General features: G+C 39.2%; 2 protein-coding genes across 2 annotated transcripts in view; one reads left to right on the top strand and one right to left on the bottom strand.

Moving 5' to 3' along the window:
* Positions 1–3,823: 3,823 nt before the first annotated feature.
* The window catches only part of itga4 (integrin alpha 4), a 30,363-nt gene continuing 12,068 nt past the window's right edge, over positions 3,824–22,118 (top strand). Inside the window, exons 1-11 of the mRNA XM_044131412.1 lie at positions 3,824–4,148; positions 6,287–6,479; positions 8,683–8,798; positions 9,317–9,417; positions 10,706–10,838; positions 11,204–11,271; positions 11,673–11,805; positions 14,226–14,311; positions 14,469–14,534; positions 14,608–14,748; positions 14,883–14,991. Of these exons, the coding sequence (XP_043987347.1) occupies positions 6,313–6,479; positions 8,683–8,798; positions 9,317–9,417; positions 10,706–10,838; positions 11,204–11,271; positions 11,673–11,805; positions 14,226–14,311; positions 14,469–14,534; positions 14,608–14,748; positions 14,883–14,991 (1,120 nt within the window). The 5' untranslated portion in view covers positions 3,824–4,148; positions 6,287–6,312. The remainder of the gene's footprint in view (positions 4,149–6,286; positions 6,480–8,682; positions 8,799–9,316; positions 9,418–10,705; positions 10,839–11,203; positions 11,272–11,672; positions 11,806–14,225; positions 14,312–14,468; positions 14,535–14,607; positions 14,749–14,882; positions 14,992–22,118) is intronic.
* LOC122839633 (uncharacterized protein K02A2.6-like) lies at positions 15,840–18,571 on the bottom strand. Its single transcript, XM_044131417.1, has 2 exons — positions 16,968–18,571; positions 15,840–16,876 (listed from the first exon to the last, which is right to left on the bottom strand). Exon 1 carries the CDS (start codon positions 18,455–18,457, stop codon positions 17,525–17,527), a length of 933 nt encoding a protein of 310 aa, XP_043987352.1. The 5' UTR covers positions 18,458–18,571; the 3' UTR covers positions 15,840–16,876; positions 16,968–17,524.

Below are 22,118 nucleotides of genomic sequence, written 5' to 3'. Positions count from 1 at the left end.
ACCCGTGATAAGAGGATCCCTATAGGCTGGAGGATTGTCTGTCAGGCCACAGTTCTACACAAAACATCAGGATATGACCAAGCAGAATGGATCAATCCACAAGGTTCCATTTGCACTGCATAGCAGGACCTCTTCCCTCGCCTGGACTCATGTCGGTGGAAAATATTACTATCAGATGATAAGTGTCTTTTTTTTTTCTTTTCCAGAAAAAAAACAGATCCAATTATGGGTAAAAGATCTTCCAAGTATGGTCACCTAGCAACTTCACAGGAATTCCATCACAGCTCAGTTGTTTTTCACAGTAAAGTGCATGTTGTCATGGTAAATATACAGAGATCAGTCAGATTTTAAAATTTCCTTCAGCACAAAATCGGACAAAATCTGACTTGTTGCATCTGATCATTTCACAAACACATTTCAAAACAAATCAGCATTACCAGCAACTAGTTGTTTACAACAAGTCATGCTTGTATCCAGTTGCTCCGATCAAACTGTGGTGAACTCAGAGAGGGAAGCGTGGCTCTATTTTTAGCCCCATTTTTTGAACTTATGGAGACATGGAGTGGGTGGAAAGCTGGGAACAGTAGCGGGCCAGATTCCAGCAAAATAACTGCTGGGTCATTAGCAGGAAGTTCCAATAAACAAACTGGGAAAATGTGAATGTGTGTGTGGAGCAGAGTTCCTGTCCTACATTCGCCCAAACAGTGTCCTTCAGTTTGTGGCTATTTTTTACCCGATTGGGTGAAATAAGGCTGATTATTGCTAGAGAGCTCAGAATGAAAAGTGATGCTCATGTTTTCCCCTGAGCTTCTTTCTTAACATTGAAAATATGAATTTCTGTTCTTGCTTAAGAAGTTAGAAATACGTGGAGATGTATAAGAGAATGCAAAAGTGTTCACATCCCTTAAACATGTCACATTCTGTAAAATTGTGTGCTTTGTAAGAAGCCAGCAGTGAATGACAAAAAGTGAGGAGCTTATAGGGAGCTTGGGTTCTTGACTAGTAAGAAATGGCTGACTGGGAAACAGGGTGCAGCTGAGAGAGAAGGCAATACAGGCAGACTGAGGGAAGGCAACAAATAAACAGAGAGGAGGACATGAACAATAACCAAGGAACTAAACTCAAATGCACAAAGAACAAAATGCAAGAATAAAATAACAGTTAATACAAATTAATGAACCTATATGGCAAGACGTAAGCAGATATAAACAAACAACTCAGGAAAGAATGAAAACACAAACACATAAAATGCACGGCACAGTTCAGAAGTTTATATATAAAAAATATGCTAAACATGATGTATGTTGTTTTTTTTTTACACTTCTACATTGTTTTTTTTCTGTGTAGGTCTATTAAATGAGAAAATCTACAAAGGTCATATGGATATGAATAGCTTTGCAAGACGCTTTATTTTAAAGCACAGAAGAAAAAAAATCCCCGTCCTCCTTGCATGTCTCTGTGGTTTTATTTAACAGTGACTGATTGTTGAATTGGAATGAACTTTGGAGTTCTTCTGAGACTTTTCCAGGACAAATATTCATCCCTCTGAACTTCATATAAACAGTGAACCTTTGCTCTTCATCATGTCAGGCTACTGTAAATAAAACAATAGTTTACAGAGTACAGTACGTCTCAGTGCAAATAGTTTCAATCACACTTAAGACTTCTTCTGTAGTAGATTTTTTTTTTTTCATAACTTAGTCCTTAGGACCCACTGAGCAGCTTTTGTTGGGATGATGTCCGTAGCTCTTTTAACAGAGGACAAAATTACAAATAGTTTACAGACATTTTAAGATTAATTGAGACTAATAATTTAATGTTTATTAGCAGAGGTTTTAAAAAGAAGCTGCTGCTTGAATGCAGCTTTATAATCTTGTGGGTTTTGTGCAGAACTTTAAGGTCTCATGTCACCTACTGGCTCTATGTTAAAACATCAAGCTGATGGAAAAAACATGTGACAAAAACAACATTTGTGTTCATGTTGACTTCTTTTTTTACTCATATAATTTCTCAACTTCCTGTTGGCGACATTCCTCGCTTTCAGTGGTATTTGCAACAGTCTGTCCCCACAACGTTGTGGTCCAAAAATAATAATTCAAAGTGATGAAATCTGGTGCAATGCAGAGTTCACATTCTTCTCACTTAGTTTGGGAATCAGAGTTAACATTTTCCCAGAAAAACGTAATTTATCTTATGCTTAGTATAGCTGCTGATCCTTTTTTTTCTTTTGTTTTTTACTTGTGATCTAATTTTTTCCTGTGGTTGTATTTCCTTTTATGAGGCTGATGGGTGCTGTGCATAAGACTCTGCTGACATTAAGGTCCCTGCTCCGTGCTTTGTCAAATGTTTATTCCAAAACACAAGAAAAAAATAGATGTTTTTAACCCAACACATCAATGAGTTGTATCTGCATAGCCCACATTAACCAAAATGTACTCTTTTATGCAATAAAATAATCTCATATTAAGTTCTAAATCTGAAGTTTTGGAGTGATAATCAACAGGTCACTAATTTTTCAAATAACAGTTCTAATGTGATATTGATCTGCCTCGATTGGTGAAAACAAAATAAACAAAACATTCGTGCTTAATTCTTTAAAGACTAAGCAAGTGTAACTGTGAAGACAGCACAATACATTTTATATGAGGGTCCTTGAACATGCATTTAAAAGTATAAAAATCACAGCAGCTCTTGATTTTGCTAAATATTAACTGATGATAGCGGATCAAGTCCATATCGTGTCAACGTTTCACATTTATTTTGGGGAAACTAATTTGGTTTATTTTGGGGATTCTGGTTGTAACTATGGTGGCATAACCTTTTGGACAAAGATTGTTACTGTTGTCAAATGTTACTGCTACAATACATTTGTCACAAGACTCACCTCAGATGGGCAGAATCACAGACCACATGATGATTGGGACAGCACTGTGGTTAAACATCAAACCATTATACTTCTATTTTTTTTTAAGTGCAACCACTTTAGACATTTTAGAAAAAGCTAGTATTATCACCTTCCTAAAATAACAGCTGAAGTCATTTTCTGCCAAAAGTGTGAGGTTTTTTTGTTGCTAAAATCACTTATGTCAAAAAATTACGTAGACCATTATTTTAGGAAGGTGACGGTACAAGTTGTTATTTAAACTAATAAAAATGTAAAAGCTAAGAATTATTTTAATTAAACAGGTGAAATCCCAGTCAGAAGGAAGATTTTATAGAAAAACATATTATCAGGACTTTATTTTGTTTATAATCATGACTATACATGTCAGTGTGCTTTTGAAAGGGCTTCTTTCTGTCTCATCGGGATGATAATAAAAACTTCAAATTAAAAATTATAAAAACGTGTTGCCCTATAGAGCCTGATGATGGATTGGTTAGCTTAGTTTGCTTGCGCCTTGGACCGGCTCTGGTCCCATTATCAGTAGTAAAAGCACCAAAGTACACAAAATTAGCTCAGCTGCTTTAGTGGTTGAAACTTTCTGCCAGACTGAACATGTTAATGAGCTTTCCCACGACCGAAAAACTACTTCTCGAAACTAGAACTAAAAGGAACAGTCTTATTTTTAAATGTTTTTTCTTTTTTTTCTTTACGGAGTTCAGAAGGAAACCCGATGCAGTGTTACTGTATTCGTTGTTTATAAATCTGTCCTCCTGTCGTTGAGTCTTTGTGTGTTCAGACGGTGAAATGGGATTAAAGTTCACTCTATTAACACCCTGATAATAACCGCAGAGGAAGCATCTTTAGACCCGCGCGCTCTCACAAACACACGCGCACAGCCGCGCGCTGTCCTCGCGCTCACTTTGGGCGGATGCTGGAGGAAACACCGTTAGACACATGGAGACAGAGGAAGGGTCTCAGACAGCTCTCAGTCTCATTGAAACTCAGCTGAAACTCGAGTCTTTCAGGGCTCTTTGCTTTCATTGAAGTTTAGGCTTTTTTCTTTAGTTTCTTTTTTTTTCTTTTTCTGTAAAATCTCTGAAGCTCGTGCTCTGTCGCGAGGAGCAACGGGGAGTTTCAGCAACAAGTCTCTGGCGCGATTGAGAGGAGTTTACCGGAGTCCCATTGAAGAACCAGTTGGTCTGTTTTTTGAAACTCATTTTGGATAGAAGCTTTTTGACCTGAGAGGCTCTCAGCTGTCCGAGGGGTATGTAACCTCCATGAGGTGTTCAAGACAGACAATTATTAAGTGTCAGAGTTCGTTAATGTCCTTAATTAATGATTTAATTTCATAATGCTTATATGTAGGAATCCAAGCAGGAATTGTTTGGTATTTTTATTTAGCTATTTTTTAAATAATCCCATGTGGAATTTGAAATAAAATAAAGATTACGTGAAGATGATAAAACACACCCCAATATATTGGAGTTTATGTATATTGAGGGAGCAAACACGTTAAAAATAAGCTTGCGGCAAGTTATCAACTTTAAAATGCTTACTTTACTTAAAACAAAGAGGAAAGCATCGGCAAATTTCCATGCATTCGTGATTTAATTAGGCTACAACAGTTTTAAGCAGTAAAGAATCTAAGAAGCCTTAAGTATTGTGACAGTGTAATATTTCGCAAAATATGACTTTAAGCTCACTTTTTTTAAATGTGGAACCACCCTTAAATGTAACAGGGGAAACAGGATGCTGTTTTTGTTTAGCAGCTTGTTTCATTAACATTTAGATTTTTCTGCTTATTAAAAAATGAGTCTTTGAGCATCACAGAAAAAAAAGGGCATTTTCCTTTCAAGAACTTGAGAAGATTTTCTTGAATTTTGTGTAAAAAGTGCGTCTGTAAGGTGAGGTGATCCAAATAGAGCAGGGATGAAGTGTGTCAGCCTCAGGGTTTTTTGTTGGAACAGCCCTGTTCACAGCAGCCGGTTTAAGAGGTGGGAGTTAACCAAAGCTCATTCCAGCCTCTCTCTTTTACTTCCTACTTCTGTTTGGGGTTCCTCTTGACATCAGATGGTCTCAGCCAAAATGTGGTTGCACGTTAAGACATTGGGGGTAGCTGACATCCTGACATGCCACATTTCTAGCAACTAATTTGGATCTTTGAAGTATTTTTTTTTTCAACATCTTAGTCTGTATATAGAATAGATCATTATATTGAACCGCTTATACTTGACTGACAATTCACACGTGGCTAACTATTCAAACTATTTCAGCTTGTTTGATAAATAAAATGGTTTTCTGCAGGATTTCCAACCAGAAACCCTGTCAAGCCTGGTAGTGGGGGCGTTAGGGCAGTCCACCAGTAGTCCACAGGGTGCAACTGTAGCACACCAATTGTGCTCTTTTCATTGTGTCACCTATAAACCTAGCTTGCTCTGTATTTACTACCACTGCTTATTTTAGTAAAGTTTGGTGTCCTGCCAGGCTGATAATACGCTGGGGGAAACCCTGTCATTTGCTTTAGTGACGCTTATCCTAAACTGAGGAATATTTGTCGCTCTTTGCAGTTTAAATCTGATCTTATTTTAAAATGAAAACCTTTATAATTTTACAATCAAACCAAAGTTGGTAGAGCTGTTGGTAGAAGGTCCTGGGTTCGATTCCCGGCCCGGGGTCTTTCTCTCTGCATGCGTGGGTTCTCTTTGGGTACACTAGCTTTCTCCCACAGTCCGAAAACATGACTGTCAGGTTAATTGTTTAATTGGTCTTTCTAAATCATCCCTAGGTGTGAGCGTGTGTGTACACGGTTGTCTGCGACAGACTGGCGACCTGTCCAGGGTGAACCCAGCCTCTCGCCAGGAACATAGCTGGAGAGGAACCAGCAACCCTCCTGACCCCACTAAGGACAATTTAGAAAATGGAGAAATTGGAAATTGTTAGAAAATGGAGGGATGGAAACTAAATTCCTAAGTTTTATGCTACCTTGTACCTGATGTTTTTATTTATTTTTAGATGGAGCTTTCATCTGATGGATATTTCATTGAGAAAGTTTATTATTTTGTCACTAAATAGAGACGTTCCTAGTAGGAGGTTTCTCTGTGTTATTTGTGCTTGTCAGTAGTCATGAGGTTTCATAGAAAATAAATCAACTGGCCCAACAGGGAGCAGAATCAGTCTAAGTGTAAGTATGATGCAGAAAGAAATAGTTTTTTTAATACTATCATCATTATTTGTGAAAATGAGCAACAAGAAATAAAACAAACTCACTATGTTTTATGTGAAAGCAAAGCTTGGGTATAAAATTAAGGTAAAAACTTATGAAGGGGTGAATTAACACACTATCTACAGGTTTTGCTGTTTTCGAGATTCTGAAAGATCCTATCTTCTTTTTCTGTCCTGCAGGTCGTCTGCACCCATCAGTGGACATTATGGGTATCGTCTTCTGCCTGGTTCCAGTCCAGGTTCTGGTTCTGGTTCTGGTCTGTCCTGTGGCAGGTTATAATCTGGATCAGGAGCACAGCATGGTGTTCAACGGCCCTCACTCCTCGATGTTTGGATACTCTGTGCTGCTGCATCGCCACAACTCTGAAAAATGGTCTGAATCTAATCTCTGTTTTTACGTTATTGAACTGCCATTTATCTTCTGTTGAACCATAATCGCTCCTTCGACGAAACTCCATTAATCTGTAGATTATCCTACTTTAGTCTGCTATCAACTCTATCGATCAAACGGTATATGTTGGACATTTTTCCTGGTCACCCAAGCCTAACATATTTTTATTCAAATATTGTTTCTTTGCAGCCCAGATAAATTAGGCATTTATCTATTGTATTTTTATTTAATCTTTTGTGCTTTCTCTGTCCATTTAGGTTTGAAATGCACTAAACTGCTTCTAAAAGCTGCTTTTAGAATATATTGTTTGTAATTGTCAAACTGATTTTTGTTTTGTCTCTAAATATCATTACAAACAGTATTTATGAATCATATACACTCCTGATCAAAATCTTAAGACCAGTCAAAAATTTGCAAGAATTAGCATTTTGCAACACTGAATCTTAAGAAGGTTCTAAGTAGAGCTTCACAATGTTAAAAGGACAAATCAGTGCAAGAGACAAGAACATTTGAGCAGGGAATTGTCTGAAAACTGCATTTATACTCAAACATGATTTTTTTCAGCTGATCAAAAGTTTAAGACCATAGTCTTTAAAAGCCAAAAGCTGTGCAAACATCTGGATTCCATGTCATTTTCTGTGAAGTCTTTACACTGTCAAGACCTCCTGATGGCAAAAGCAAAAAAGCTCACTGACTTTGAACGTGGTAGGATTGTTGAGCTGCATAAGCAAGGCCTCTCACAACGTGCCATCGCTGCTGAGGTTGGACGCAGTAAGACAGTCATTTTGCATTTTTTAAATGATCCTGAGGGTTATGGAACAAAAAAGTCAAGTGGTAGACCCAAAAAAATTTCACCAGCTCTGAGCCGCAGGATCCGATTGGCTGTCCGTCAAGACACGGGACGATCCTCTACCCAGATTAAGGCCATTACTGGTGCTGACTGCAGCCCAATAACCATCAGACGGCATCTGCGAGAGAAGGGCTTCAGAAACAAAAAACGTCTTCAAAGGCCACGTCTTCTTCAACACCACAGAATTGCCCGTTTGGACTTTGCAAGGATGCACCAAACATGGGACATTGAAAGGTGGAAGAAAGTTGTCTTCTCTGATGAGAAAAAATTTAACCTTGATGGTCCTGATGGCTTCCAACGTTACTGGCATGACAGGGAGATCCCACCTGAGATGTTTTCTACACGGCACAGTGGTGGGGGCGCCATCATGATTTGGGGTGCGTTTTCCTTCAATGGAACAATGGAGCTTCAGGTTGTGCAGGGGCGTCAAACAGCAGCTGGCTATGTGGAGATGTTGCAGCGGGCATCCCTCATGACTGAGGGCCCTCGTCTGTGTGGTAATGATTGGGTTTTTCAACAGGACAATGCTGCAGTTCACAATGCCCGCCTGACAAAGGAGTTCTTCCAAGAGAATAACATCACTCTTTTGGACCATCCTGCATGTTCCCCGGATCTAAACCCAATTGAGAACATTTGGGGATGGATGGCAAGGGAAGTTTACAAAAATGGACATCAGTTCCAGACAATGGATGCCCTTCGTGAAGCCATCTTCAACACTTGGAGCAACGTTCCCACTAGCCTCCTGAAAACACTGGCATCCAGCATGCCTAAACGATTGTTTGAAGTCATCAACAAGAATGGTGGAGCTACTCATTACTGAGTCCTTTTTTTTGACATTTTGATTTCTGTTTTGGGGGGTTTTCGGGTTTTTTTGAGCTATGGTCTTAAACTTTTGATCAGCTGAAAAAATTATGTTTGAGTATAAATGCAGTTTTCAGACAATTCCCTGCTCAAATGTTCTTGTCTCTTGCACTGATTTGTCCTTTTAACATTGTGAAGCTCTACTTAGAACCTTCTTAAGATCCAATAGTGCAAAATGCAAATTCTTGCAATTTTTTGACTGGTCTTAAGATTTTGATCAGGAGTGTATTGTAGCAAACATGCTGCTGTTCCCACACATATAGATATTTGTTTGGTGAAACGTCTTTAGTTAATGCAATTCTTTAGATGTCCATCCATGCGAAGACCTCTGTATGTGCTGCTGCTGTCTGCATGCACATTAATTAGTCTGTTTTTGGAAATGAAGAGAAGCTCTTTGAAGCCTCACACACAGCTCACCATTCAGACAGAAAAAAAAAACACTAACCCTGTCTTCATTTTCTCTGTTTAACTCAGGCTGCTGGTCGGAGCTCCGGTGGCTAACTCCTCTCATCAGCCGACTCAGTCTCCAGGAGCCGTTTTTCGCTGCAACATTATGGATGAGAAGCGCAGATGCGACCGTCTTTCTGCTGGTCAGAGTTTGTTTATGCTGTGTTTTTACGAACATCAAGGAAAAGACATTTGCTAGTGATACGTGCACATTCCCTGAATGTTATTTGGGATGGCAGAGTAATTGGCTGATAATCAAAACACTTCTTATTCTCAGATTCACATTGTTATTATCAAGATATAATCATAAAGCTATAATCTTCCCTTGACTTTTCCCATTGAACTTTGCAGTTGGACCCTGACAAAATTTGACAAATACTTTTGCAAAGCTCTGAATTCACATTTTAAGTCCCCTTTAAATCTATTCACAAAGGTAAGAGATGTGTGAATGACTATCAAACTGGAACAATAAAATGGTTTTATAGCTTTTATAGGGCACCTCAAAGATGCAGGTCATGAGTAAACAATACATTCAAGTGTACAAATACATTGACACTGACTTATTAACAACAAAAAAAGAGCCAATAAAAATCTGCATGTTCTGCCTGAAAACAACATTCACCTTGTGGAAGTGACAGTGAACTTTTGAATGTGTGTGCAGACATTTTAAATTGTGGGAAGACGTGTGAACCGGAGAGTGATCACCAGTGGCTGGGTGTTAGTTTGTCCAGACAACCCGGAGAAAATGGTGGACGTGTCCTGGTAATGCACAGTTCATTCTTTTAGCATAGTGTGACAGTTTTAAATTTTTTTTTTCTGTTCATGAAGATGAAATAAAAAAAATGTTATTCCCAGTATGTTCCACGACAGAGAGAGGCTGAAAGTAAAAAAAAAAGATATTAAGACCTTTCTTTATGTGCACCACTGATCTTCCAGCTATCACTGGCAGTCTTTCTCTCTCTCACCTTTTTACAGCCTGGATGAACTTTTCAACATATGGTAGAAAATAGCTTCCTTTTAAATAGCTTCTTACCTATCTGTGCTTTTACACAGATAATGAAACTATCTCCTTTAGTAACAACTTCCACACCAAAAGGTATAATTAGCTCTTAGACATGAAGCGTTCAATGGTCATTTTTGCTCATTTTTGACCAGGAGGGCAAAAAGTCTGAAAATAGGAATGACTTCAGTTACCAGCTTCTCAGGACATCTCTAAATGTGATTTCTGCTCTTGATTTATTGATTGATGATTGTGTCTTCTGTTTATGTCTGAGATCTTAACACTGTAAAATGCCTGGACTGTATGTGAAAGCAGCAGCTGTAAGACTTGGCACCTTCTATATCTGCTGCACTTCTTGTTTTCCTAGTTTTTCTGCACGCCAGGAGTTGACCAATGGCATTTTCCAACACGTAGATTAGATATAGACAATGTTGGCCAGCAGCTGTCCTGCTAAATTTGCTTCCTGTTAGCACAGGAACGCTCAAATAGCAGCAACGCCCAATGGAGAACACTTCCAAAAACATTTCCAATGACATAAACACCCTCCAATAATCTATAGTTGTTCAAGTGGTCAGTAGGAATGTCTTTTCAGAATAGTTTCCTTCTGATTCAGTACTTCTGAGGCTTTGACAAGAGCAGTTGCATCTTGGTGAAGTTATTAACCATAGCATGGAGCAACTGCACAACAAACAGCTAAATTTAAAACCAGGAAGGCATTCATTGGTTGACAGATCAAGGACAGTTTTCAGCCATGTGATCATTTCTATTGCAAAATTAATAAAATTAATAAGTATACAACTGGACTGAAATAACACTAAGCTGCTGGCAATGTGGATGATGATAGGGTTCAAGATTTCTGTGACCATGGCGGCGTCCCATATGGCCGTGGCTGGTTCAGATTTATTGCTTAGGTTAGCATTTTCTGTCGCAATATCTCAGAGAAACAACGCAAGAACAGGCTAGGACCGTCTAAGTGACTCAGTAATAGTTCCTTGTCAGAAGTTGTTTGTGAGTTTCAAGTGTTATATGTGTGTATACGTGCGTGTTCAGGCATGTGCTCATCGCTGGAAGAACGTGTATTACTCAAGGAAAGACGGCCAGAACAACAAGCTTCCTAATGGCGCCTGTTTTCGCTATGAGAGTGACCTGACATCCTACGGGCACTTTATCCCTTGCTACAAAGGTACACACACACACACACACACACACACGCACGCACACAAGTGTTTTATCCACAGCTACATGATTAGGGTGTCATGGCGTTGTAAGGGTTCTTGACCTTGCTTCCTCTTCGAGACAAAGTCTGAGGATGAAACTCAGCTGTGGACCTGGCACTTCCTTTTCTGCCTGAATTGGGTGTTTTTTTTAAGCGCCCCAGTGACTTGATGTTATAGTTCAAGATCAAGCAATCAGAGCCATACCAAGAGATACAGATGTACGTGTGTGTGTGTGAGAGTGTGGGTATGTGAAAGCAGCAGCTGTCCAGGAAAACATTTCAATATAATTCGCTCACCTTCACCTCTGACCGCTTCTGTCCATCACTCGCAGACCACCAGAGGAAGTTCGGTGAGGATTACGGGTCATGTCAGGCGGGCATTTCCAATTTCTTGACACAGGTCAGTAACAGACAAGCAACATAGTTTCTGAAATCTTTTTGAAATCTTTAGTTGTTGTTAACTGGATCTGGCTGCTCCTGTTTTTATTTGAGGTGGAGTAATGGGGGGTTGAAATCTAAAGATTGTCCAATTCCAGTTACTGGTTTAATTCTTAGTCTGTCTCTATTCATAATGGGTCATAGCTTTAAAAATAAGAAGCTGATCGAAACAAAGTTTGTCATTGTAGTTTCAATTGTTTGAAATAAAGAGGAAACGTTTCTCAACTGGTTTTATAAAACCTTGTTTATAAATTTATAGCTAATAATAGACCATAACAATCTACTGTAATCCAGATTATAAAGTTTACTGTGAACCTTGAGTTTTCAGTTTGAACAATTCAACACAGGTTTGTTCTTTCTTAGGATCTGATCATCGTCGGAGCACCAGGATCTTCTTACTGGATGGGCTCAGTTGTGGTCTACAACACCTCCAGCAATTCCATGTCAGTGTATCAGGATGACGAGACAGGAGCTGTCAGCTATGGGAGCTATCTGGGTAACCACTGATCCTTATCCTGCACAATCAGTATAAACCTTAAACTACAGCTGTGTTTTATTTAGTTACATTTAGATTTAACCATCCTTTTTTTCTGTTATACAGTTCAAGCAAGCTGGATCTCTTCATATCTTTACATTTTGAGCAGTAACACCCTGCTGTAAACACATTCAAATACCTTTTGTATGTTTTTCAAAGTCTTTGGCGTCTTTTCTGTATGCTTTCTTCAGTTCTATAAATTCTATCTCCATTATTTTTGGTCCAAACATCTTCTTCAGGAACCAGAACAAACCTGTATATTGTCAGCTATATTTTATAAAACTCCAGTTCTGTGGCGTAAATATGCACAAATGTATTTTAGCAAGCATAGTTCTTGTGTTTAAAAGCCATCTACGTTTACTGTTACTTCGGGATTAATTATGAGTTATAAATACTGCTAAAGTGAGAGGACATGCTGAGCTGAAAGAGGATTTTGTCCGCCTGTGTCTTATCTCTGTTTCAGTTAGCTACACCACGTTTCATTTGGCTTTTCAAACACACATTTCAGATACAGTGAATGTAGGGAGGGTTCAGTCTCCACACCACTCTCACACAGACGTTCCTTATGTTTTTATCATCGTGCTCAAAATATTTACATTTGCAAGGTACACCTAAGACCATGTTAAATGCACGTGTCTGGAAGATTAGCTTAGGTGGCCGTTTATGTTTGAATTTTTCCTGATTTCAAGGTGGATGCTAGATGTATCTATCATCTCTCACAAAGTATGCTGAGCAGGAAATCAGTCGAAAAGGTGTGATGTTCAGAGAAAACACATAAGATCAGAAGGAAATGAGTTTTAACACGTTTATCCACTGATCTTGTTTCCCACACACATAAACCTGTTCACTTTGGTTAAAGGTTATTTTCAAAAGGTATTTCTAATCTGAGGAACGAACCTCATCATTTAGTAATTTACTGATTATGACTGTATGTCACATTACAGTTTTGGTGCTTCATTATTGTAAACATGCAGTTTTAGATAGAATGTAAATCGTTTTAAGTTTGAGGGTCTTACATATTTAGTAATTATCCAATTTGTTGTTTTTTTTGGAAACAATTATCAAAAAAAAAATTGTGTCCTGAATCTGTGCTGTGTGTTTAGTTTAGATTTAGGTATTTGTTTTGATCTGGTGAGGCCAGATCCTTTATACCAGGGCTGTCAAACTCATTTTCTTTTTGGGCCATATCAAAAATCTGAATGTTCTTAAAGGGCCGGTTGTGCCAAAATATATTGATAAAACTAATTATATTGTAAAAATATCAATAAGTAGATGCTCCTCTGTAATACTTAATAATAATAATAATTCAGTGTTCTTTTTTACAATCATAATTAGAGATTTTGTGGGGGATATTTAGAAATGTTCATAAGGAATTTTGACAATATTTGCTGTAATGTATGATGTTAAATGTGACTTTATTACTCGCCGTATCAGTTACAGATTCAATGGTTTTGACCAATTTTGAGAAAAGTTGCAGTAAAATCAGAAAAAAAAATCGGAAATTTGTTGATTTTGTTTGAATTTCACAGATTTGTGAAAAACTGGAAGGGCTTATTGATGTAATTTTGAGTCTAAAGGGCCACATAAAAAGCTACGTCGGGCCAGATTTCGCCCCCGGGCCTTGAGTTTGACATCTGTGCTTTACACAATAAAAACTTAGAATTGGCAGAGGGTGTACTTTCTTTTTATCATCTCTATTTTGTGAGATGATTGAATACATTTAAATTATACATTTTAATACATTTAAACCAAAGATACATCATGCTAAATGTCACATGCAGGTCTTTTATTCTGATCAAACAAACCTACACAACATTATTTATTCACAAACAGAAGACAACCCAACTATTATACACCCACCCTCTTACAGGTTTAGAGTAGATTTAAATACAAGGGGAAATATATAATAATACATCCTACAATTATTTGATTATCTAGTAAATGTTCAGTAAAGTCAGTATGGGTATTGGGGTCTAACCTTGTGGCTCCCAACATCAACCTCAACTAATCAAACTGTGGAAGCTGATGAAACCATTTTCTCCCCAAACAGGAAGTGGTTTGTGTGAGTGGCGGTGGGGAAGCTGATGTCAGCAGCAGTCGCAGCGTTGCACAAATACATTTACTTCCTTTCAACAACAAAACCTAAGATATGATTTTTATGCTGGGGATGGTGGTGCGACTGAAGTGCCTATTAAAATGAAATGTTTGACTTAAATGTCAGCCAGGTGTTGAATCAGAGTAACTACTTCTGCTATTGTTGATGTTAATTTCATTTAATATGTCTTATCCTCAGTTGCCTATGAGTGCAAATATGGTGTTCAGTTCTTCGCCATAAACTGTAGTAGAAATTGGTTCGTTAATAGTGCGTCCTGATGCTTCAGGTTACGCTGTTGGAGCCGGTCACTTCCAGAGTCCCTCTTCCATAGAGGTGGTGGGTGGAGCTCCACAGTACAATCAGAAGGGCAAGGTAGGATCACGACACTTATTTATGTACAAATTTACTTCACGTACTCAACCCTAATGCAATCTAATCAAATATCTGCTTTGTTTGTGTAACTGGTTGAGTTTCCTGAAGTTATCGCCTGCATCGACGGTTGAAGTCAGTTTGTGTTTGCACATTTCAGGCCTTCATCTTCTCAACAGAGAACAGCAATATGCTGAAGGTGGTTTCAGAAGTTGCTGGAAATGAAGTGAGCCTTTTCTTTTCGTCATGAGTTGGAACAATGCACCACATTTTTGTCTAAACAATGGGTCTCTTTGCAGCTGGGGTCTTATTTCGGCTCCAGTGTCTGTGTGGTGGATCTGAATGCTGATGGTTTGTCGGACCTGCTGGTTGGTGCTCCCATGGCAACGGGGACCTCCAGGGAAGAGGGAAGAGTTCATGTGTACATTAATGAGGGGGAGGTAGGAACATTCATCCATCCATCCAAGTAATATTTCTAGTTTCTTTCAAAATTAGGTTAAAATATTGAGCAGTATGCAATGTGAGATGCAAACTATTAAGGAATCAACCCTGAATATGCTGAATTCTCACAAAGGCGCAGCTGAAGGAGGCGGAGTTTAAGCTGACTGGCAGCGATGCTTATGCGGCACGGTTTGGACAGACCATTGCTGACCTTGGAGACCTGGATGATGATGGCTATCCAGGTAAGAACCACACCTGCACAGCCTATAGAGATTGTGACAGTGACAAAGAATACTATTGACTCTAATTATGTTACTTCCATTTTCAGGCTGAAACAATTAATTATATCATAGCATTATCATATTGTATCGATTATTGAACTAATCGTCAGCTAATTTAGTAATCGATTTATCTGTAACCGGAGTATGCTAACTCTACAATATGACATTTTCTGGGGATAAAAACACTTTCAGAGCAGTAATTTTAGATTTGGCCCATTTATAGATGGGAAAAAAACCCATCTCAACTCTCAATAGTTTTATCTTCACCTGGTTCAAATTCTGCAACATTTTTCTATTATACCTTTTGATGGGTATTTTTCCTATATACCTAAATAAAAGAACTACAGACACGTAATATGAATTTTATGAAAAAGCTTTAGCAAAAGGAGAAGTCTCCGAAACAGCTTCTCCAAGCTGCTTACAAAGAGAGTTCTGATTTCCTTTTACGCGAGCTCCTGTTTTATTGTCAAAGAAAAACAGTCAAAACAGTCAAAGGGGCAGAGGTCGTAAAAAGAACAGAGGTTGTAAACGTGTAGCCTAATCAACATGTAACCTAATCAACTAGAAAACTACTCAACTGCTCACATGAAGATAAACAGACATCCTGACCTCCACGTCAGAAAATACACATAAGGAAAGAGAACACTTTAATTAGACTGAATTTCACCTAAAGTAAAAACAAAATGATAATTCCGAAAATTCTCTAACATTCCCCCCTTTTTATCATTTTACGACATGTATAAACGTTATGCAAAAGCATAGAAAAGAAAAAAGAAAAAGAAGAAAAAGACCAATAAATGCAAGATTTTTTTTTTTTTTTTTTTTCTAACCTAAACAGAAAATACAATGAATAAATGAAATATAAAGTAATAAATGAAAAATAAAAGAAACAGCAAAAATCAAATGCAGTTTTTCTTTCATCCAAAACACCACTTGTTTTCACATTTTCGGTGTAGGAGTCATTCAGCAAATGAAATCATCTGTTTATTGATTACAGAAATTCATCATTTTTCAGAAAATCATCTGAAACTTGGAACAAGTCATCTTCAGTCGACTCATAAGATGCCTTTGTCAGTTGATAATTGATAACAGTTGTGTCAATTGTTTTGGACACCATTTTACGTAGGCAAGGAAAAATGCAACCCGTAAAAAGACAGAACAAAACTAACACAACTAGAACAGGCGTCATGAGTTTTAACAGCAAGGTCCACCATGGTCCAGAAGTAAGCCATGAAAACAAATCGAAAGAGGGTGAACCACTTGTTCCACTCTCCACATACTGTTTTAAATCTTCCAGCTCATATAGAGCATCAGAAATAGTTCCTCCAGTTCCTGTTTCGTCAGGCACATAAGTACAGCACGTTGGGCCAATGATTTTACAGACCCCTCCTTGAGGGGCAGTGAGGAAGTCCAAGACAACACGATTTTGCATAACCATGTTTCTCAGTTCAGCCAGTTCTTTCATGGTGCCATTGGCCAGCTGGTATGTGATGTTGATTAGTCGCAGTAATCCGTACCTGTTTATCTCAACGTGGTCCCCATTTTTTGACCTCTGACGTAACTGTTCGTTTGGAGAGGGTGTGTAGATCATTCTGTGCTTTCCTGATGAATGCAATCGGGTTGATCAAAGGAACCACAGCACACAGTGTTGTCTCCTGTCTCCTCTTTGTCTTATGCGTGATGTTGAAACTCCTCTCCTGAAGCAAGTTGTCACAGTCTGGGTTGTCCTTCCAGACTTTGCAGCGTGGAGTCGTCTCTTGACCCCTGCATGCTGTGCAGGTGATGAAATCCTGTGTCGGTTCGCAGTAGGTGTAAACTCTGTTACACAAATTCCAGGGCACCGTCCCTAGAACAACATGTCCATTATTATAAACACAGTTCCCTAGAGATCCTGGTTTAGCTCCTGCTAACGAAATGATCTCTGGTATTTTCCATACAGTTTGTTGAGATGACGAAAAAGGAAGTACATCATCTGCAAGTGAACAATTTAAAGATTGAAAGAGGCTTTGCACAGCCTCTCCCATCCGGAGGTCAACTGAATAGTCCTCCTCACGTGGTCTGTCTCCTCTTAGGGGTGGGATACGCCGTGGTCTGGTGCTTAGAACGTAGAGACACATCTGTTTGTCGTCAGTAATGTTACCTGGTCGTAGACCTGAGTTATGTATGGAAACCGGCATCTGCGCACACACGTAGCAGTTCACAGCATGTCCCTCATAAGCGGTTCTATTCATCAGCTTCCACCACAGATTCGTACTGTAGTCATGCGGATGAAGCTCAGGCTCGTTTCCTTCTCCAAACATCAAACATACAGCAGTCACAATACAGTAGAAAATCCATCTGGCATATGGAGTTTCCATTACTGCTCAGAATACAGGGATGTCAGGACCCCCAGCCTAGCAGAGTGAGGATCTGTTGAATTCTTCTGCTGACCTTGAGACGAACTGTCCTAAACGACAGAACCCCTTTGTAAATCAGACTTCCCCGTCACTCTGATTTAGGGGTCTAACACTCTCTGTACCTTACAGTGACTGAGATGAATCCATGTGGGTCTTTCAGCAATCTTTACAGCTGTTGGTGTGGTCATCAGCACCTGGAACGGTCCTTCCCACCGTGGACTCGCCCAGTTCTTTCGTTTGATGACCTTTATGTAGACCCAATCACCTTGCTCGATTGGAGTGGCCTCCTGTACAGGAAGAGAATCAGAAGGCAGTAAATTTGCACTGGACACTTCCTTCAGTTTAAAGGTCCTAATCATATAGTCTGCTAATGTCTGTTGTTCGTCAGCTTTTTGTAAGTCTGGAGCAAATAGAGGCAATCTATAAGCTCTCCCATGAATTATTTCAAACGGTGTTAAACCATCAGCTGTTGGGGTGATCCTCATATAAAGCTTCACCAAATCTAAGCATTCTGGCCAGGCTCGGCCAGTATCTGCCATGCATTTTCGTAATCTGCTTTTTACAGTTCCATTGGCTCGTTCCACCAGCCCCGCGCTCTGTGGGTGGTAGGCACAGTGATTCTTTAATGTCATTCCCAAGTGTGTAGCCATATTTTGTATCACTTGGTTTACAAAATGTGGTCCATTGTCACTATAAACAGTTTGTGGAATGCCATGTGTTGGAATAATAGTTTTACAAATAGCCTTAGCTACTGTTAAAGCATCTGCATGCTTTGCTGGAACTATTTCCACCCATTTAGAAAAAGCGTCAATCATCACCAGACAATATTTGTATGGCCCACTTTGTGAAAGTTCAATAAAATCCATATGCATAGTTTGAAATGGATAAGATGGTTTCGGGAACCTGCCTCGTTTTGGCCTTATGTTTCCCTGAGAATTATATTTCACACAAACTGGACATGCAGTACAAAAATTTTTTAAGTATGAATTTAAACCATATGTTGTGAAATGCTGTTTTATTATGGTTTCCATCCCCCCTGTTGACACATGGCAGCGCCCGTGTGTCACAATTGCTGCCGCTTTAAATAAAGATTTAGGAAGGACTGGTTTCTTATTGACTTCAAAAATGTTCTCATCATTAATTTTCGCACCCTTAGTTATCCACATCCTTTTTCAACTTTCGTTATCCTGCATGTCTTTTATCACTGCTTTGTCTATCATTTGTTGTTCTCCTTCAGTCTGTGCTGAGAAAGTTCAGAATATGTTCATGTGTCACTCAAATGCATGAACTTGAGCTGTGCCTGTAACAACTTCACAAAGTGATTGTTTCCAGACGTCACAGCTGGGGCTGTAGCTCCAGCCATCTTCACTTTCTTTGTAATCAGTGGCTTCAGAAGCCATTTTGGTTCTGTTACCCACATCTGCCCATGTAATATTATGTGGTTTAAAAAGCGAGATGTGTGGGTTTGCAGGCAACTTATACAGCTCTGTTTGACTTGTCGGAAGGAGCACAGTCACAGCTGCATAAGACCGACGGTCTGTGAATATTTCAGTCACAGCAAGTGTCACAGGATTTGTTTCTAAAAACTTTTGCACATAATCATCCTGTGGATCATTTAGGATGTTCATTGTTACATGCAATTGATTGTAGTTCATTTCTGTTTCAGGTAAGTCCAGTTGTCCTCGAGCTTCTCTGAGAAGCTTTCCTGGAACATGAGGATTGTCAACTGGCTTTAGATCATATGAACAGTAGATTTTTTCATCTTTTTGAACTGTATACAGATCAGAATGTTTTAGTCTGACAGCTCTCATGCCATCTTGTACAGGGACTACTGCTATCCCTAATTTTGTCATTAGGTCTCTACCTAACAGATTTATTGGACATTGAAACGACATCACAACAGAAGCTTTTACTTTAATTCCTGTTTCAGGATCTTTAAAAGATGTATTTTTTGACATATGTTCTCTATGTATTTGTCCATTGGCAGATTTCACCCAAATGGACTCATTTGTAGGGTTTATCCCTTCTATTTTAGTTTTTAGAACTGTTTTACATGCACCAGTGTCACATAGAAATTCAACTTTTTCCCCACAAACAATCAGTGTAATGTAGGGTTTTTCTTTTAATGCATTTAACATATCCCAAGCTGCACATATATCCACCATTTCATCAATTTTATCTGGTGGTATGTTTTGTTTGGGTGTGGCAGTGTCTAGTCATGTTGAAGAGTTAGGCTTTTGTTTTTTCTCCCATCTGCCACCCCTTCGATGATTTATTTTGTTTTCTGGGCAATGTCTTGCCCAGTGGCCAGGATACAATGCCAACATCCATCTGGATGTTGTAGTTTTTGGGGTATAACTTCGGAGTGGTTTCTCATAGTGACCTCCTCTGCCGCTTATTTCTCTCTCGGCCTCTTGAGGAGCCACGGAACAAGACAGAGGTATCTACTTCTCCAAAATCCTCCAGATGAAAACATCTGATCCTGTTTTTGGTTTTTTACTACTTTTTCTGCATGACGTGCCCACGTCATCAGCTGTGGACTGAGGCAACATCATATTCAACCAAGTGTTTTTTAATCCAGCCCTCAATTTCAGGGCGGAAACTAGACATTAAAGCGTTTTTAATTGTTGTTGATATACGCTTTCTGGTCCTTCATCATAAGTGATCCCACTGTGAACTTTGAACTCCTTCTCAAATCGTAGACGAAAGTCGTCCCACATCTTCTCCAGATTTTTGTTTAATTCCTGACAGATGACTATAATTTGCCCTTTTACGAAAATTTGTTCTAACTCTCTCACACAACGGATCCCATTGTGCTTTAAAATCATCAGAGAGAGCGGGGTTCGCTCCTGGAGGGTATGGGATTGGAATTAAAATATTATTATTAATTACTTTCCCTGTATAACTTCCCCTCACTTTTGCCCAATCCTTTCCTAATGAGGACATGGCTGCTTCTCCTGCTTCCACTCCATTTAATCTATATGAATGGATTAATCCCGTCATGTCTTCTATCCATTTATCGGGATCTTCTGATACAGGAGTTATTCCTTCTACCGCCTTTCTGGCCTCTTTCAAGGTCCAGGGTCTGAAAACATAAATGTGTGCTGGCCATCTCTAGGATTTGGGTTTGGGACCTGGATCATTGGATATTGTTCCGTCCCTTCAAGGCTGTACGAAACTTTTGGCTTCCTGTTCTGCCTCAGGTTATATGAATGTCCCTGATCGCTGGGACCTGCACCTTCCTCCTCATATAACGGTGGTGGGGAGACAGGCAGGGGTGGGTAAAGTTTAGTTGGAGTATGAACTGACAGTGGATCTGTAGTTAGATCAGCTGGTGGGGATTTTGCAGGAATGAGAGTTGGAGAAACTGAGGGCAGTGTGGCTCGCGCACGCAAGGGAGGGGCCTGCACTGCAGCTAATATGGGCTCATTATCTTCTGGTTTTACAAACAAAGTATTTGTCGAGGCTGTTGATACTGAGACAGAAGCAGACAGAGCTGCTGCAGCGGTCGGGGGAGGAGCAGTCGGCCGTACCTGCTCTCTCTGTCCCGCCGAAGTATTCCGTCTGGTTAACACCATTTCATTTTCTTCTGACCTTACAAATAAGTTATTTGATTCTACAAGCTTTTTATCTTTAACCTTTTTAATTTGTTCTTTACGGTCTATGGCTGCTTTTAACCATAGTTTAGCACATCTTAGTTCATCCTCCTTTTTAGCCTTTTTCATCCCCTTTTTTCTTGCTACACTATTCTCCAGAATTCCAACAATTGTTTGCCATTTCTCAATTTTCAGCTTCCCATCTATTTTATATTTATTTTTCCATTTTTTTATGTATACAATGCTACCAGGAAATCTGGACAGCATGTATTTCTCATCTCCGTTGAGACCCTCAGCGAGTGAGGAATTACAAGAATTTTTGTTTCCCATTATTTAAATCACTTGCAATTTTAGCTTGAAAATTTTTGGTATTTTGTGCTTCCTCAGAGAAAGTGCTGTAAATCAGCGCTCAGTGCCTCCTGAAAAACAGGCTTCTACTTGGAGCCTAGCTTCCAAGCGGTTTTTCACTTTGGATCCTAATTCCGAAGGCAGAGAGTTTTACTCCCAGAGAGAGAAACACCATTCACTCCTTCATACACACACACATCAACAAAGCAGCAGACAAAAACACCAATATCAACACAGCAATAACAAAACAGTATTACAAACTTCCTATCTACGCGAGGACTTACCCTTAAAGAGTGTCCTGTAAATAAGGAGGCTCTAAAAGCCGTACCTTTTGCCTTTAGTTGAAACTCAGTCAACTGGGACTCTAACCCTTCTTTAGTCAAGCTGGTATTTGACAAGGACTCAAACCTTCATTTAGTCAAAATGATATTTGACAAGGACTCAAACCTTCATTTAGTCAAACTAAAAGTTGACAAGGACTCAAACCTTCATTTAGTCAAAATGATATTTGACAAGGACTCAAACCTTCATTTAGTCAAACTAAAATTTGACAAGGACTCAAACCTGTATAACTTCTTTTGCTTTAAAATTCACCTACGTTTCTGTAGTTGTCTGGTTGTCCAGTCGGATCTCGTCTCTCCGCCGTTGACAGACAAAGTCGGACATGCGTCGCTGGCCCAGCGAAGAATTTGCTTCCTGGGTCCTTCTTTCCAGGTCCAGTTGACTTCTGGTCGTGCACGGATTCAGC

The sequence above is a fragment of the Gambusia affinis genome, linkage group LG11, assembly GCF_019740435.1.
Source record: "Gambusia affinis linkage group LG11, SWU_Gaff_1.0, whole genome shotgun sequence".
Taxonomy (NCBI): domain Eukaryota; kingdom Metazoa; phylum Chordata; class Actinopteri; order Cyprinodontiformes; family Poeciliidae; genus Gambusia; species Gambusia affinis.
This window is presented reverse-complemented; position numbering and strand designations above follow the sequence as displayed.

Excerpts from the sequence above, each read along its gene's own strand:
- LOC122839633 (XM_044131417.1), bottom strand. The coding sequence starts at position 18,457 with ATGGAAACCATAATAAAACAGCATTTCACAACATATGGTTTAAATTCA.